Genomic DNA, 16376 nt, shown 5'->3' with positions numbered 1-16376 from the left:
ATGATGTTACTATATATGTATATGTGTGTGTATATGTGTATATGTGTGTGTGTCTGAGTGCGTGTGTGCGCATTGTCAAGGATCAACAGTGCTTCTTTTTCATTTCTGTCCTTAACGTGAGGCATAAAAATAAAAGTGTTCACACAGACGACCTCACACAAGTATATTTTGTGGTTTTAGCGACAGATTTCAAAAACATCAGGTTCAGAAAAGTGTAAATAATATGTGCAAACATTATAAAACACAGGCTGCTTGGAAATGTGTGTGGCTTCTGAAGTCGCATAAGAAATCCTATTTTTCAAGTTGTGCAGCAGCCAAGAAGAAGAAAACCCACCACAAAACCCTGTGAGAGTTTAAAATCAAAGACATGGCCACTGTAGGGACCTGACGTTCACAGTTTCCTAAAGGTTTGGTAGAGAAGGTTTGAAAATAAAAAGGCTATAATGGAATACATCTTACCTTAAATAAAAGCAGGTGAGGAGATCTAACGCACAGTTAAGGATGTAAAATGTGAAATTGCTGCGGGCATAAAGAGTAGGGTGCATGAACACCGACAGGGTGATGTCTGAGGGCTGTGGAGGGGCGGCGTGTGGGAAAACAGGGAAAAATGGTGTAATTGGTGGCAGGCAGCTTGAAGCTAAACTTAATATGCCTTTAAAAAAAAAGGCACAATTTCCAAAGAAAAAAAACATAGAAATCTGTGTAACTGCTAGAGACAAACATATCTAAGTGTGAATTTAATTGTAAATCCTGCTCAAATAAAAATTTCATGCAGGAAAACAAATAAAATGTAAACACACAAAATCCAGTGGCCACTTTGAAAGGCTAATTAAGTTGAATTTTGTTTTGAAAACCATAAAAATGCATTGTATTATCAGGCACAGTCCTACAATCGAGCTACCAGCCTTTTAACACAATTCAGGCTCAGAGCGCACACTACCAGTGCGTCCTCCAATTTGCATAAATAAATTCACCTTTGGGCAATTTGCATGTTGATGAACTTGCGCTAACACACTTGCATGCAACAAATACACAGAAAGAGATATGGCAGAGATAAAGAGATCAGAGAAACATTACAAGCATGCCGACAAAGTGGCTTGTCCTTTGAGGAGGTACACGTGCCGGCGTCAGACAAGTCTAATGGGAGTTAGCGTCACTTATTACAAGTAGGATTAATTACAGAGGGGTGGGGGTGGGGGGGTGTTGGTCTGAAGGAAGGGCAAGTAGAGAGAGAAACAGATATTTCAAAGTAAAAGCCTTCCAACAATGTCACCAGCTGTTTTCAACTAAAGGAATCAAAGTAGATAAATTAACAAAATAACAATTTTCTATTTATTTTTTTAACAAATCTGTGCAGTTTTTTTTTTTTTTGGCCTGCTTATTTCAAGTTCAATTAGAGCTTACGCCACAGGACTGGATCCACGGAAAACAAATTAAAATGGAATATTTAAAGAACACCTGCAGAAAACATTTGATCCTTTTTGCAAAAACTATATAAATATATTTGAGCTCTTTTATACTGGGTGAAGATGACTGAGCAGGTAAGCACTTTTGAGCCCTCCCCTGCCACCTCAGTAGCGACACTTGAGGGAGGAGGGAGTGTTTTTCCAGTCGTTCCAGGACATAAACTGGCGGCATTACAGTTATTAAACCTTATCCTTAAAATACTGAAATTTATTGCTGTCTCAAGACTCTAAAATTTTTTGACATTTTATTACTTTGTGAGACCTTTTTAACACAAGCAATCATTTTAGTCTGAAAGTATCTTAAAGGGTAATCTTAACCAAGCTTTGGTCAGTGTATTGATGCTTGTGTAATGGTGTAGCAGAGAAATACACTGCTTAACATCTCCAAAGACTCACAGTTGGTCTAACTATACATTGTAATTTACTTTTAATGTTCATTAAAATAATTATTTAATGTGTATAAAGCCACAAATATTGAAGAAATTTATTTCTGGTAAACTTTTGTCTTGGCTCCAACAATATTCTGTTACCCTGCTGTATGCCTTTGAACATACTGTAGGTAACACTTGTACTGTACATGTCAGTTAGCCCCCCCCCACCCCCCGTGATAAATGATATAGCCATTAACGGACATTGTGGACATGCTCATAAAAACCCTGTGCATTATCTTTCTTTCCCTCTCTGTGGCTGTACAGTATGTGCAGTCACATGCAGTCATTAAAGAGGTAGAGAGATGGTGACAGAGAAAGGAGTGTGAGACAGACAGATCAGCAAAGTCCTATCCCTGCTGACCCAGTGCTGCAAACATTAATACAATGAAAGACTCATCTGAGGTCAAAAACATCCCAGACTCCCACTCTCCCGCTGTCCCTGTCTCTCCTCTCATTGTCTTAACAAATATACCATCTACTACTAATGTCCCTGTATCAGATACCTGAGTGAAGGCTGAAAATGAAAACCAGAGTCTCATAGCAACAGGTAATGCATTTTCTTTTGCCATTTTGGAATATTACTACCTCTCTCTAATGGAAAATGAAAGATTTTTATTTTTTTTTTTAAATTATGTCTACTGCAATCTTAAGTACTACTAGTGCCGGTAATGTGATGGATTGGTAATCTCAGAAGAAAACAAACAAAAATCTCTGACAAGAGAAAAATTCTGCAATTTGGGATTTTAGCAGTGAGAAAGTAATATTGGTAAATCTGTAGTCAAAACATATGCCTGTTGTAAAAAGACATGGACGCCACCCTTTGTCAAAATACATGGCACTCTGGATAACCCTGCATCTGATAAGCGCTGATAGGTAATTTTGGAAGAGATGAGAGGCCACTGTTCCAAAAACAGATGCTATGTCGACAGCCAGCGAAAAACAATCCTGTAACACAAGATAAAAGCGATCGGTGATCTCATTAGAGGTGGTAATGTCAAGCTAGAGAGGTATAAAATGGCTCTGACCCAACTATGATGACAGGGCACTTATGGAATACGATACAGTAAAAACATCCAGTCATTTCTTATGTCATTACTGGTGTGTGGTGGAGCGCGGATGGTGCTTCTATTTATTTTTTTTCCCTTTTCTTTTGTGTACGTGTATTTCTTTCTAAACATAGAACAGACACACACATACATAATTTGTGACCCACACATACACACAACCCTCTCACAAAGGCACAGATATAAACACACACTTCATGTATCAGTATATCAGTTTCTTTTTCATACACAGACAACAACACGCACCAACACTGACCCCTCATATACACATGGCCTTTCTATAGGCAAGTTTACTTGTCACAATCACACATGCAAACAGACAGGCCTGCATATACACACTAACTTTCACAGACACATACACGCACGCACGCACGCACGCACGCACGCACGCACGCACACACACACTCACACACTCACACACTCACACACTCACACACTCTCTCTCTCTCTCTCTCCATCCATTTGAATGCAGAGAGTGTGTCCTCCCTTGCCTCTGGCTGACGGAGCGGGTGACAGCAGAGTCGGACAGCACCAAGGTTAGTCCAGAACATGACCACTGTACAAAGGCATGCTTTGATAAAACCTTGTTTGGCACAATGCATCCTGGTCCGTTGCAAACGCCACCCGAGTTTTAAGTGACAACGGTGGGCTTGGATAGCTAAAAGCAAATCAGGTGATATTTAAACACTTACTGTTTTGAAAAAAAAGGAAGTTAGACTGAGAAAAAAAATCTGCTTTGCTAATTAACACTAAGTTGCAAGTGTATGTGAAATGTCACAGTGCTGTGTATGAGTGCACTCGGCGTGCATACATTAACTTCCAGGGCTCAGCAGGCCATTGCTTTGCACTAATAATCACCAGCACGTACACATTTCCTTGACAGCCGGGTGGAATGAAAATTAGCGAGACACGAACGTGGTGTCGTGTCACTGCAAACTGACAAAAACCTCAGAAGAATCAAGGCGTGAAATGTTATTTTCTGGTGTGTATCCAGTTCTAACATGAGATTTCAAACTATCAAAGAAAGTTTAAGCAAACCGCAAATCAAAATTGAGGACAGAAATTCTCATTAAGGACATTTTTGAAGTGACTTTTTTTTTTTTTTTTTTTAATTTGTCTGGGTTTTTTTTTTTTTACCCCTGCTGCCTGGTGGGAGACACATCTCTAGAAACTTAAAGACATTTACACAAGATAAGTATTTTCCAATCACCATCCTTCCTCCTCACTATTCATATATTTAGTAGCTGAACATGGTCCTGCTCTGGCACTTAAGAAAATGAAAGAGGCAGAAAGGCCTCATCTGTGAAATGTTCATACACAGAGTATGGACTAGTTGTGATTTCCTTTGTTTAGCTCTGGGATGCACATGGGTAAGAACAGAATCTATACTGACATACACAAAAGGGTGAGTTTAGGCTACAAGCTAATTTAACACAGCTGATATTGGGAAAATACTAAATAAACAAGATTTTTATTTAGTTTTCATTTTTCAGTATTCATCTTCATTTTCTCTCAGTTATAAAGAATTTTAAGAAAAAATAAAAAGAAAAGAAAAGAAAAGAAAAGAAGCAACTGGAAAGATAAGAAAAAGTAAATGGAAATCAAGTCAAACTGGCAGAGCTGTGAGCAGAAAGTACTTTATGGATGGCTGGATGGAGGCAAGGCGGACGACTCACCATCAATCCTGCTGACCAGCTCCTCCAGGGCCTTGACTTTTCTCTGGATGCCTGGCTGGGCAAATGTATAGTTGTCCTGAGGAGAAGAAAAATCAGGAGTCAATATGGAACGAGTCTCCATCTACAAGTGTGAACATTTAAATAGTACACTGACTCCCAAAGTGCATGAATGCATGTATGAAAAAGACTTCAAACATGATGCAGAAATATTACAAACAACCACAAGGAGCACAGAGGACAGAGACGTGGATAATATCCCTGTGAACCTGAGATGACCATGTCACTAAAAATAGTGTAAAAAATAAAAAAAGGAATTAAAGGAATATTCGTCAGATTTCTGTTATTTAGTAGACTGTGAAATGGATCCCTTGTTGAGAAAATGAACATGACTTGTTTAACATTGACATTTTGCAGCCGTTTGGCCTGAGAGTCAGCGTATCACAGCACATACTCAAAAGGGTTCGAAATTTCACATTTTCACTTCGAGGATTCATTTTCAGAAAAGTGCGATGGCAACTGCAGATTTGAAGTGTTTGCCAGGCCTCATTTCACACCTCACACAAAGCCCGGGCCATCCTTAAAAACAGTAAATAGAGAAAACAGGCCGTCTAACTAGCGCTGGCGTGACAAAACATGCACAATGCTGGCCTTGAAGACAAAGAAGAGAGAAGGTCCTGGCCTCATAGTAAGTAGTAGTAAGTAGTTTTTTTAAGTCTTCATTTCACTGGTGTCTCTTTCAAGTATTTTCTGTAGCTCATGTAGTCTGGATAATGCCAGCAGGTTAACAAAGCTTGATGGTAGGAGAGGTGTGTTTGAAAAGCTACATATCAAGCCAAATGTAGGGAGATCCTATAAGGTCCTTTAAGCATTAACTTTCTACATTGTGTGCAAAAAAGCTTTACAAACATCCATCAGACATGTTACTGGCTTTTATTAAAACAGCGACTGTGTATTTACTGCTTATGGGCTACAGTAAAAATCAATAATATGTAAATTTTTTTTTTCTTGGAAATCCTACATTTGGCATTTGTATAAGCCATTATAAACACTGACTGCAATTATTTACATCAAATACATTTTGATTTTCAATGGAAATGTGCGATACATCACATGAAGCTGTTAAAAACTGTCTACAACTGCCATAAAGTTTCAACTTCTAAGACAGCAAGTTTCACAAGGGCAATAATGTAAAATATAATGTGTGTAAGTGCCGTATAAAAACATTTCTTTTGTGCTTCATTTGCACTTGAGAAAATCCTACATGTCTACACTTTAATATGTGATGTGATTCAGTTTCTTGAAAAGATTTTATGAAATTATTGTAGGACTTCTTTTTGAAAAGGAACAGAATCCGTGAATATGATCACAGGAGTGGGCAGTGTCGTTTGGTTGAAGTTGCAGAATACAATACGTGTGAGAACAGCACATAAGCATTTTGTGTGTGCATGTACATCCAAACACACACACACACACACACACACACACACACACACACACACACCAAAGATTACATTTCCTTGAGGGGTCATTTCAGTGTGGCTCGAGAACAGCTGATGTGGCAAACTATCCAACAGATGGAGGGAGGGAGAGAGGAGAGAAAATGAGAAGGAGAAAGAGAGGAGAGAGCGAGAGAGAGAGAGAGAGAGAGAGGAGAGAAGAGAAGTCATTTAGCAATAAACAGCTCCAGTTGTCCTTCAGGCTCAGCAGAACCAAGGCACGTGTCCTCCTGAGTCCATCAGTGGCTGGCAGTGAGAGGCCGAATTCTCTCCTGCCGTTTTTTAGTTCCTCCATGTACAGCATCTTCCCATCCTTCCATCCCTCCATTGTCCCTAATTGTAACCTCTTCTTCCAATTCCTTCTCATTCACCCAAGTTTGCCCCTCGGCCTTGGTGAGGGTGAGGGTGAGAGTGTGTGTGTGTGTGTGTGTGTGTGTGAGAAGGGGGATTACAGTGTGTTCCTTCCATCATCCTCCTCTCATCCCTCCCTCATATTCCTTCATGTTTCCTCTATGCTACATTTCTTTTCATTATCTGACTCACCCTTGAACTTCACTAGATTTTTTTTTGCTCATTTTACATTTATATATCATCTCTATTTTCTGTCCGGAGCTTCTAAACCCTCCCTGGCTCTCTCTCTTTCTACCCCCGCAGTGTTAATACGGTTAGGTGCTAAGCAAGTGTGAGAGCCAGTGCAAGTAATTACATTTGCATTATTGAAACTGCTGGCTTTAATCAACTGCCCTTCCTTCTCTCTGTCTGTCTCTCACTCATCACCTTCTTCTTTCTTTCTTCTTTCATTTCAATTCTCTCTATACCAAATGTCAGATGCTCACCCTGTCTTTCTTGCTTTTAAATAAAAAATTTCACTTTTTATCTGTTTTTATTCTCATATTCTTTATTTTGCCTCTTTGTTTCTTATATCTTTGTCCAACACTTTCCTTTTCACAAATCTGTCCGGTTGTCTTCATGTTTTTGCTCATCGACACCGCTTTGTCAATCTTCATCTGTCAGTCTTCACATTCACTTTGTGAACCGATTGCTCTTCCAGAAACTTGTTGTTAAAGCTATGACTCATGATTTTTAGTGCATTGCTGATTCAACTTTCTGGTGAGACATTCTCTTCCACACAGGAAGTAATAGATTTGATCTTTAATCTCTTTTTTTAATTTCTGGCAAATTCATCACGGAAGCAAACCCTGAATCCAGAAAGCTTTGTTGGCTTATGCACCAGGTAAGCATTTTACATTCAAGTGATTTAACGCCGTCTTTATGTCCGGTATCCAGTTCCTATAATACATTCATGATCACATAGCACAATACTAACAAAAAAGGGGCCAATTTGTAACCCATTTGCTACATCTTTAAATACTTAAAGGTTCAGACCGAGTTCAAGTAACTGCAAGATAACTGAGATCAGTCCTCAGATCACTTCTTTTACTTCTGACACCTTGGTTCATTCTGCTATAGCTTTGATTTCTATAAGAAAGACAAGACAGCTTTCTGCTGTTATTGAAATAAAAGTAAAGGGACATTTCTCTTTCTGCTCTAGTTATGTAATCATAAAAAGATATTTAAAAAAAAGAATTAAAAAAAAGATAGCTCTGTATTTGAGGGTCGAGAGGTTTTCAGAGCTGCTGTTTGTCTGTGCTTTCAGGTGCTGACTTTCTCTCCTCGCTTCATCTCTTTTCTCTTGTTCCTCCCTATATCTTGCTCATTTTCTTCCTTTTCCTCTCCTCTATTTTTATTGCATCCCTCATATTTCTCCCTCCTTTTTTCTAGCTTCCATACTCATATATTTCCCTCTTTTCTCTTATGAATCTCGGTCTATTCTTTCTTCATTCAATTCCTCACACATATCGCTCATTTCTCCCTTTATCAATCTCTTAACTCTTCCCTTCTCCCACCGTCTGTTCTCCATTTCATTGTCTAGTTTCATCTGTCTGGTGGTGTTAATGAGACTAGACTTGACTAAGTGTTTTGAACATGCTATTATGTCTCCTCTGCTTTGTTGTGTTCCCTGGTGTTTCATTTTGTTCCATGCTGTAGTGCAATTTATTTTGTGACTGATTGTTGTTTAGTTGTTTTTCTTTTTGTGTGTGATGAGGAAAAGATACTAATTTAATTTTTTTTGGCTTTATTTTCTTTTTCTTCTACATTCACACAAATCATATTTCCCATTGCTTCAACTGCTCATCTCTGCTCTCCTCCTCCCCAGTCCCTCTCCCTTTCTCTTCTTCACCCTCACCTCTTTTTCTCCTTGTTTTTTTTTGTCCCATTTTCTATTTTCTGCCTGTTCCTCTTCCACTAACTTCCTCTCTTTGTCAAATCCAATATGTCAGATCTTTGATCAGCTGAGGCAACAGGAGGAAATCAACTCTCACTCTTTCATAATTCATATGTTCTCCTCTCCTCCCGCCATCTGTCCATCCACCACATCTGACCCAGCAACTATGTGGAACTGCCCCAGTTCAGCCACGTGAACGAAGGGACACGCAGTGCACAAACATAAAGTCTGTGTTTCTCTGTCTAAGCCAGGTGTCAACAGCCTCTCGTTCTCTCCTTCTTTGTTCTCCCTCTCTCTCCCCTCTTCTCTCCCAGTCAGCTGAATCGATAGCTCCTCTTCACCTCTCAGTCCATTCTATTAGAGACAACAATGGCTCCGCGTTGGACTAAGATTGCCTCCTATTGAAGCGCTGGATGTCTATCAGCGAGTTGGACAGAGCCAACACAACAATGCTGCGAGGGCATGTGTACGTGTGAAAGAGAGGGGGAGAGAGAGAGAGAGACATAAGGACAGAGGAGAGAGAGAGAGAGAGAGATGACAGGTCAAGATAAAGGGTAGACAATAATGGACACACAGTGTTGTAGAGAAGAATGAAGGACAGGGCAATGATCTGTCAGTCTTGGGGAAGTGTGCGTGTGAGAGAGAAGTAGAAAGTGATTACATGAGAGAGATGACAGGTTGTGATAAGGTGAAGACAAAGGTGCAGATGATTACAGTTGTTCAGAGGTACAGGAGGATTGGTCAGGTTTTATTCTGCTGCTTTGTGTTAGTGTGAACATCAATGGCGTGTAGCTTGAGGGCAGTGAACTTTAATGTGTACCCACAGCGGAAGAAGGTAAGCAGTTCACAAGTTTGAGACCCAGCAGCAATATTCAACCAAGCTGATGGTAAAGGTTTACAGGTGGGGCCAGGACGTGTGGGCTGCTGGGTAACCTAACATCCTTTTTGGTACCGACCAGAATGTGTGTATGCTGCAGTGTCAACAAGAGTCTGTAGCCATGCCAGTAATGCTGTGAGGCTTTGCTTAGGCACTGCGGTGTTTTGAGCTGCACGCTAAATTGCTAATGTTACAAATGCTTCAAGTATCTTGGGTTAGCATGCTAGCATGTTAATTTTTGCTAATAAGCACAAACACTATGTACAGCTGAGGCTGATGTTAGTTTTGCAAATATTGCAAAAACCAAAGAAATTCCAGTTTGTTTTGCATGTCTGTATCAAACCTAATGGAAATCCATCAAACTATTGTTGAGACTTTTCACTAAAAACCAAAACTGTCAACCTCAGCGCTGTGCTGGAGGAAAAGTTAGAAGATAGCCAAAGTCATTATCTGAGAACAATGACTGTCTGTACCAAATCTTGTGCCAATCCATTGAATAGATGCCGAGATATTTCACATCACCATGGACAATGAAGTTAAGACAAATAAAAACCACAAATGTCAACCACATGGTGGTGCTGAACCATAACAGAAGACAGAGGATCGCCAAAGTCAGTTGGATTCATCCTCACTGAAATAAATTCTATAAGTTTCATGGAATTTCATGTAATACTTGGCAAGACAATTCAGTCTCGACCAAAGGAATGGACCAACTAACTGACTGACAGACCATCATTGCTATCCCGACCATCATGTTTGTACCTCTACCAAAAGCTGGAACTGGACGCTTTCTCAGATTTCCACTGTTCCTTACTTATTCTTTCATGAGATGATTTTGGACATAAAACCAACTTTTTTTTTTTTTTTTAAATCAACCACCAATTTTAGACCTGTAAAGCTTCTTTTGTTAAGACAACATTTTACTTTTATAAAAACTGTTATACATCAGTGAAGTATTCAGCTCTGATCATGGATGAGGGATAAGGGCACATGATGATCATATAAACACTGCACTTTCCCTCCTTTCCCCTTCTGTGACTGCACAGTATCTGTATGTTTTTCCTACATCTGACAGATACACTGGAGGACGACAGGCAGAGAGAAGATGACAGAGAAAGAGCGGCTGGACAGATTTAAAAAGATGATTAGGAACCCAGTTGCCCATATGCATGGTTTCTCTGGCTGAAGAAGCCCAATCACAGAAACTGTGTTTCTCAGCAGTGTGATGTTTAAAGAAATCAGCTTACTGCAGAAAGCACATTGTAACCTACTCTTAAGTCCATATCTCTTGGACAATGAAATCTTATTTATAGTAATTTCCTTCTGAAGCGGCCTCTTTACCTAAAGCAACCCAGTACTGGTTGTTTAGAAACAAAAAAGCCTTTTTCTGATATAATAAGGAAGCACATGCAGTTCGTGAACAAGTACTTTGAGGCTGCCTCGGAGTATGATTTGTGTTATATAAAGAGACCTGTCTTGCCTTACATGACCCCTAAAATGAACAACACCACTTGTCGCTCTGCTAACAAGGTTTTCGTCCGGCATAACGGAGCACACTCTTTTCTTTATGCCACTCTCATTACAAAGACGTCTCCATCCATCCTTCCTGTGCCTGTTTTTCCTGCCACAGCCTTTATCCTCAGCAGCTGTTACTGCTTCCACCTCCACTGACCTGCATGAAAGCTACCTTAGCTATCATGATGCCCCTTAATCTGTCAAAGAAAGGGAAACAACGAGGGGGAAAGTATGTAAGGCTGATATATAAGGAGGTGAGCGTGTTACGGTCCAAGTTGTTCTCCAACAGCAGATGCATTTACAGGGACACCAATTAGGCAGACAATACAAACACATATACGAACATGTTCTCAAGCATCACACATGCAGACACTCCAGCTGGCAGATCACTCCTCCTCTGTGTGTGTGTGTGTGTGTGTGTGTGTGTGTGTGTGTGTAGGTGGTAGATTGAGTGACAGCCCAAGGTGACGGTAGGGAACCCTTGGGGAAACCAGAACAGGACATGGCGTCTGGTTTGGTCTGGCTGCCGTCTGCTAGACGTCGGTCCACGGACCCCTGTTCCCACTCAAGAGAGACCCCATCTCTTGCTGGCACCGTGGAAACAGATGGTTGCCTTGACAATGAGCAGACACACTCCGATTTGCTCATGCTCCGAGGGAGGGGCTGGAAGCAGCTCAGATGTGGAGCAGCAAGAGAGGGAGCTGGTGACCATTTAATCTTTGTGTATTTTACATTATTTAAATTATGTTTATTTATTTTGTTGATGATTTACTGCACAGAGGTTCATGTGATACAAGTTAGTGATAAAGTTAACTTGTGTCCAAATATACGATCACCTTAACTTTACTTTAGAGGCACCTGACATCCAGCACCTGATTCATGTCATAAAATCGTATTGAAAACCTGCCAAACATTATTCTTGCCAGCTAATCTGTTAAAACTTTCCAGCCAAAAAGTTGTTGTAAACTGAATGAATTTAAGTATTTTTCATGTTCATGTTTTCATGTTCTCACTCTCTGGCTATAAATAAGAGTGATTCTGAAGTTCAAGTACAAGCTACATTTATGTGCCTTATGAATAAAAGTGAACATTTTCCTAACAAGTATGCATCATGTCACAGGTTAATACATCAACCCATGGCATTCAGACCACAAAAAAAAAACAGTCCAAGACATTTTTATGTTGGACCCCTACTTGTCAAGACTAACCGTTAAAATATAATAAGTTCATATCCCTGGGAAATATTAAATTTCTCAAAGTTAGGTCCTGCACTGGAAAAATACATTTGAGAGCCCCTGCTGCAAAAGTCATATCTGCAGAATTAGCATAAAAGGTAGGTTTTCATCTGCTGGCTTTAAAACTGAGAGCCCCCGGGGCTGTGCTGGCAGAATAATAGACTTTTTAAACTTTTTGACTTTGTTGGCCTCTCTGGACATGACAGGTAAGACACAGGCTCGCTGGCTGTACATGGACAGCACATTGCTGCTCCAAAAGGGATGCACACTTTCAGTTGTTTATACTGTGAAATGTTACAAAGATTAAATTGGTGAGACTTTGACTGTTTTACTGCAGATGTCAATGATATTTTATGGTTTGAGATTAGTGGGACATGTTTAAATCAACAACACAATGTTGGGCAGAGATGATGGTTCCACTTAAACTCATTGAAACGACAGATATGGAACCGTTTTAACAAACTACATTAGTCAAGTTAGCCAGAGGCGCTGTCCAATTTAGCACAGTACAAGACTAATTGGCTGCTGGAGAGACGGGGGTAACATTGGGGTCAATTTAACAGAGCTGTGTGGGTAAATGCGTAAATGTACCAATGTGTGGACGTTCCATTTACTTTTGGGTGGTTATTTTATGTTAAGCTGTCATTCAAATTCAAATTTGTACCTCAGTTTAGAGGCAGAGTCATGCTTAAAAGCACCTGAATGTGTCACATGATTGAGTGATCATGGAAAAAAGATAAACACAAGCCCATTTGAACGTGAATAATGTGCCCCCTCTGGTCCAGGAGCTCAGGTAGTTCAGCCATGTTTTTTTGATCATGTCAGAACTAGACGTGGGCAGTCTGTTTGATGTGTAAATGGGCTGTGGAGAGCCGTGCACTGTTATCTTGTTGATGCTGTTGGAACACACACATGCACACACCGGCGCCTGTCCATTTACCTCTGCCTTAAAGGTCATGCCAGGACAGAAGAGTGGCTGTCTTCATTTACTCCTGAAACTGTCACTGGCTGTCTGCTAAAGCAGCGGGGGCTGTTACATGTTCTGGCATGGGTATGTAGCCCTGGATGTCAGCCTAGACAACAGCTTTAATTTCATCAATAATACATACAACACAGAAATGTTGCCCTGACAGTTCCCAGCCATCTAAGTGGGCATCCAAGGACTATTCCGAACATTTTAGTGCTTTTGAAGCGTGAAGGCTAAGAAGAAAAGTTGTCTTGTTCGAAATATCTCTTCACGTCATTCTGATTTTTGTCAACACAGACAGGCAAGTGAAGTTGCCTCCAATCAACTGATCTCTCTAACCTACCTTTTAACCCAGCCTGCTCCTTTGGAGGAAGGGGCTGCAGTGCTGCCAATTTAAGCAGCTGCTCATTAGAGAAGCTGCTTAAATGAATTGACAGCCAAAATAGCCTGTTCCATTTTAGCTGGGAGAGAAACATGGTGGTGAAACACTAAAACCTTAGCTAATGGCCAATTTACTGTAATAGAAAGAAAAAAATCTCTCAAAAGTATTTCCACTGTATACGAGGTAATTGTATAAAACTGCAGCTGTGGTTCATGGAAGGAAGAGAGCAAGTTTGTGACCTTGTTTCTGTGTCGTGATTCAATCAAATATTTTACCCAAATAACCCAAAACAAGTAGAAACTCGTGTGGCACCAGTTCCAGAGGAAATACTAGGGGAAGTGAGCAAGTGAAACTGCTCGGACGGACTCTGGCTCTTTCTAACCCCCAGACTCCCACCTGCAGGCCCTCAGTTAAGTCTAATAGTGTATAGTGGATGTGAGAGGGTTTGAGACGAGGTCAGAGCAAGGATCACCAACTAATTACAGCGCTGAGGCACTCAGCCTTCATCAGATTGTTTAGAAAGCATTAGGGGGGAAACATGGGCTTCCCTGGTGCATTGCACATAATTAGTTTGGAGCCAAGGTCACAAACAGACACAAGCATGGGGACAAACAGCATCCACACAAATACAAAAGCATTCACAAAGACACACACTCTATTCTTCTCTCTAGCTCAGCTTTCTCTCCGTCCTTCTCTCTCAGGGGCAACAAGGCACAGCATCTATTAATTTCTTAAATAAATAGCCGACTAATTGATAGTTATTTATTGATGCCCATTTTTTATGCACAACACATGCTCCTTATTATTAATTACCTTTAGTGTAGGGCAAGGAGATGTTAAGTATATTTTAATGCAGTGATGTGTGTATTAAACAAATTAAGTTTACAGAAGTCATCTATTAAAACAGTGTTCTTTTTTCTCACTTAAACTCCACCACCATGATTAAGAATGTTTGTTTTACCGCTGAGTTCCATACAACAATAATCACATTTCATAATCAATAATTTAAAGCCTAACTGCTGCAGCCATTCTCTTAAGTGTTACTTTAGATTAGAGGCATTGACCCAACTGTGAAGACTTGGCACATGTTTCTTTAACAGTGCCACAAAATCATGAGTAAGTCAAAAATGTGAAATAAATGAATGAATTAAAAAATGTTTGCCACTTTTTCTTACAGAACAAATAGCATCTACAAAAGGCACAAAGTCTCCTCTATTGGCTTGGACTTGGTGCTTTAATCCAGCACACACAGATATGGTAAAAACATATTTGAGGGCCAAGGCAGAAATGAGGATGCTAAGTAACGGTGCTACTGTTCAGGGTAAATCTACCACCGGCTCAGGCAGGCACGTTTAGAATTGACAGATGGCTCAACCATGACCGCTGAGAGCGAGGTCGATTAACAGAGCTGCTGGGCAAAAGGGTTTGGGAAGAAATGATGAAACAAAATGAAGTTTGGTGCTGCGGTCTGTGTGCAATTATCTAGTCTCCAGACACTCCGGCCTGCTTCGGAATATGCAAGACAATCACATTTCTTAAAACCACACAGAAAAGCTCTTTCATACATAATGCTTACACTGTTACAGAGGCCCTGAAGGCTTTACGACAGCCAGCAATGTCAGACCACCCCAACACTGTAACATTCAACACTGTGCATACAATTAATTATCTGTAGGGGTGCATCATGCACACACACAGTAAAACTAAGCAACAATGCAACCTACATTGTCTCTGTGCATTAAAAACTCTTCACAGTGGAAAAGCACAGTAAATTATGAATGTAAATACATATACAGTGGCATCCAAAAGTCAGACTATTATGGTATGGTGTGTACGTACTTATGCACCTTTGCACTTAGGTGTGTGGCCTTGCATGTCCAGATGACTTTGATATGACAGAGCTAGTGCATGCAGCTGCATGTGTTACCTGCATTCACGCTGCGAAAAACAAGATCTACAAAGTCATTGAAAGTCAATTCTGTCTCCATTCAAGTGATGAACAAGGAAAGCTTGGCTAAAGGGTATGTACAGGTGATCGAAAATGAACCTCCCGAAAGTACAACCTCCCCAGACAGGGACTTTTTTAGGGGGTGAAACTATCTCCCCAGAACTTAATTTAGCCAGGTATTGGAAATAAGTGGAAATGGGAAATAAGTTAGTCATCAGACATATGTGAGGCTGGCCCTTGTACAAATATGACAGCTGAAGCTTTGATTAGAAAGAAACCAGTAATTTAGTCGACCAGTCGATGAAGCAAACTCAAGCTTGATAACCCACACGGCGAATCATATGAGTCCCTGTAATATGAAAAGAGTTAGTGCTGCTAATGCCACTGAGAATCAGCACCCAAGGGAGCATCTGTACACAGCCTCCTGCCACTCTAAGATCAGTATTTTGGATGAACGATCTCTATGGTCGGGAGATCTAACCCTTGGGTTATCATCCGTTCCACCTCATTTAGAAGCGTAGAAACACTGTACTTGCTATTTTGCAAGCCAATTGTAAAGTTCCTACCAAGCATAAAAAGGTGGAGAGGTGAAGTAAACAGAGAGAGTGAGGAAAGGTGAGCATCTACCAAAGCCAAGAAACCCTGATAAAAATAAGCGAAGGCTAGTCTTGCATTTGGTAAGTAACCTGAAGGATGAAGGACATCCAGAAAGCTCTAAATGTGTAACAAGAGGCCGGTTACTATTTTTACTTATCAATTAATCATTTAGTCTATGAAATGAGTGAAAAATTACCCATTGCCCTGTCAAGACTGGATCAGAAAAGCCTGTATCCATACAAAAAACTTTTAAAGAGAGTGAGTAAAAGAACTAGGAAGAAAGAAAGAAAAAGGGGGCAGACAGATTACACAGAGGAGGGAGCCAGCAGGAAATAGAGCATCTACAGCATGTTGGTATGAAAGTATAAGACTGTGGGTATTTTCATCAAAGTTTATTGTAAGGCAGCCTACATCTTTTCAACACGTACGTACACA

At 40.3% G+C, this 16376-nt stretch overlaps 1 protein-coding gene across 5 annotated transcripts in view; it reads right to left on the bottom strand.

Moving 5' to 3' along the window:
• tbc1d22a (TBC1 domain family, member 22a) overlaps positions 1 to 16376 on the bottom strand; it is a 118937-nt gene that overhangs the window by 40084 nt on the left and 62477 nt on the right. For all 5 annotated transcript variants that reach the window (XM_071501820.1, XM_071501824.1, XM_071501819.1 and 2 more), the window contains one exon: positions 4638 to 4713. In XM_071501820.1, the coding sequence (XP_071357921.1) occupies positions 4638 to 4713 (76 nt within the window). The remainder of the gene's footprint in view (positions 1 to 4637; positions 4714 to 16376) is intronic.

The sequence above is a fragment of the Trachinotus anak genome, unplaced genomic scaffold (genome assembly GCF_046630095.1).
Source record: "Trachinotus anak isolate AG129_WGS33_773 ecotype Australia unplaced genomic scaffold, CSIRO_AGI_Tana_v1 ptg000018l, whole genome shotgun sequence".
Lineage (NCBI taxonomy): Eukaryota > Metazoa > Chordata > Actinopteri > Carangiformes > Carangidae > Trachinotus > Trachinotus anak.
This window is presented reverse-complemented; position numbering and strand designations above follow the sequence as displayed.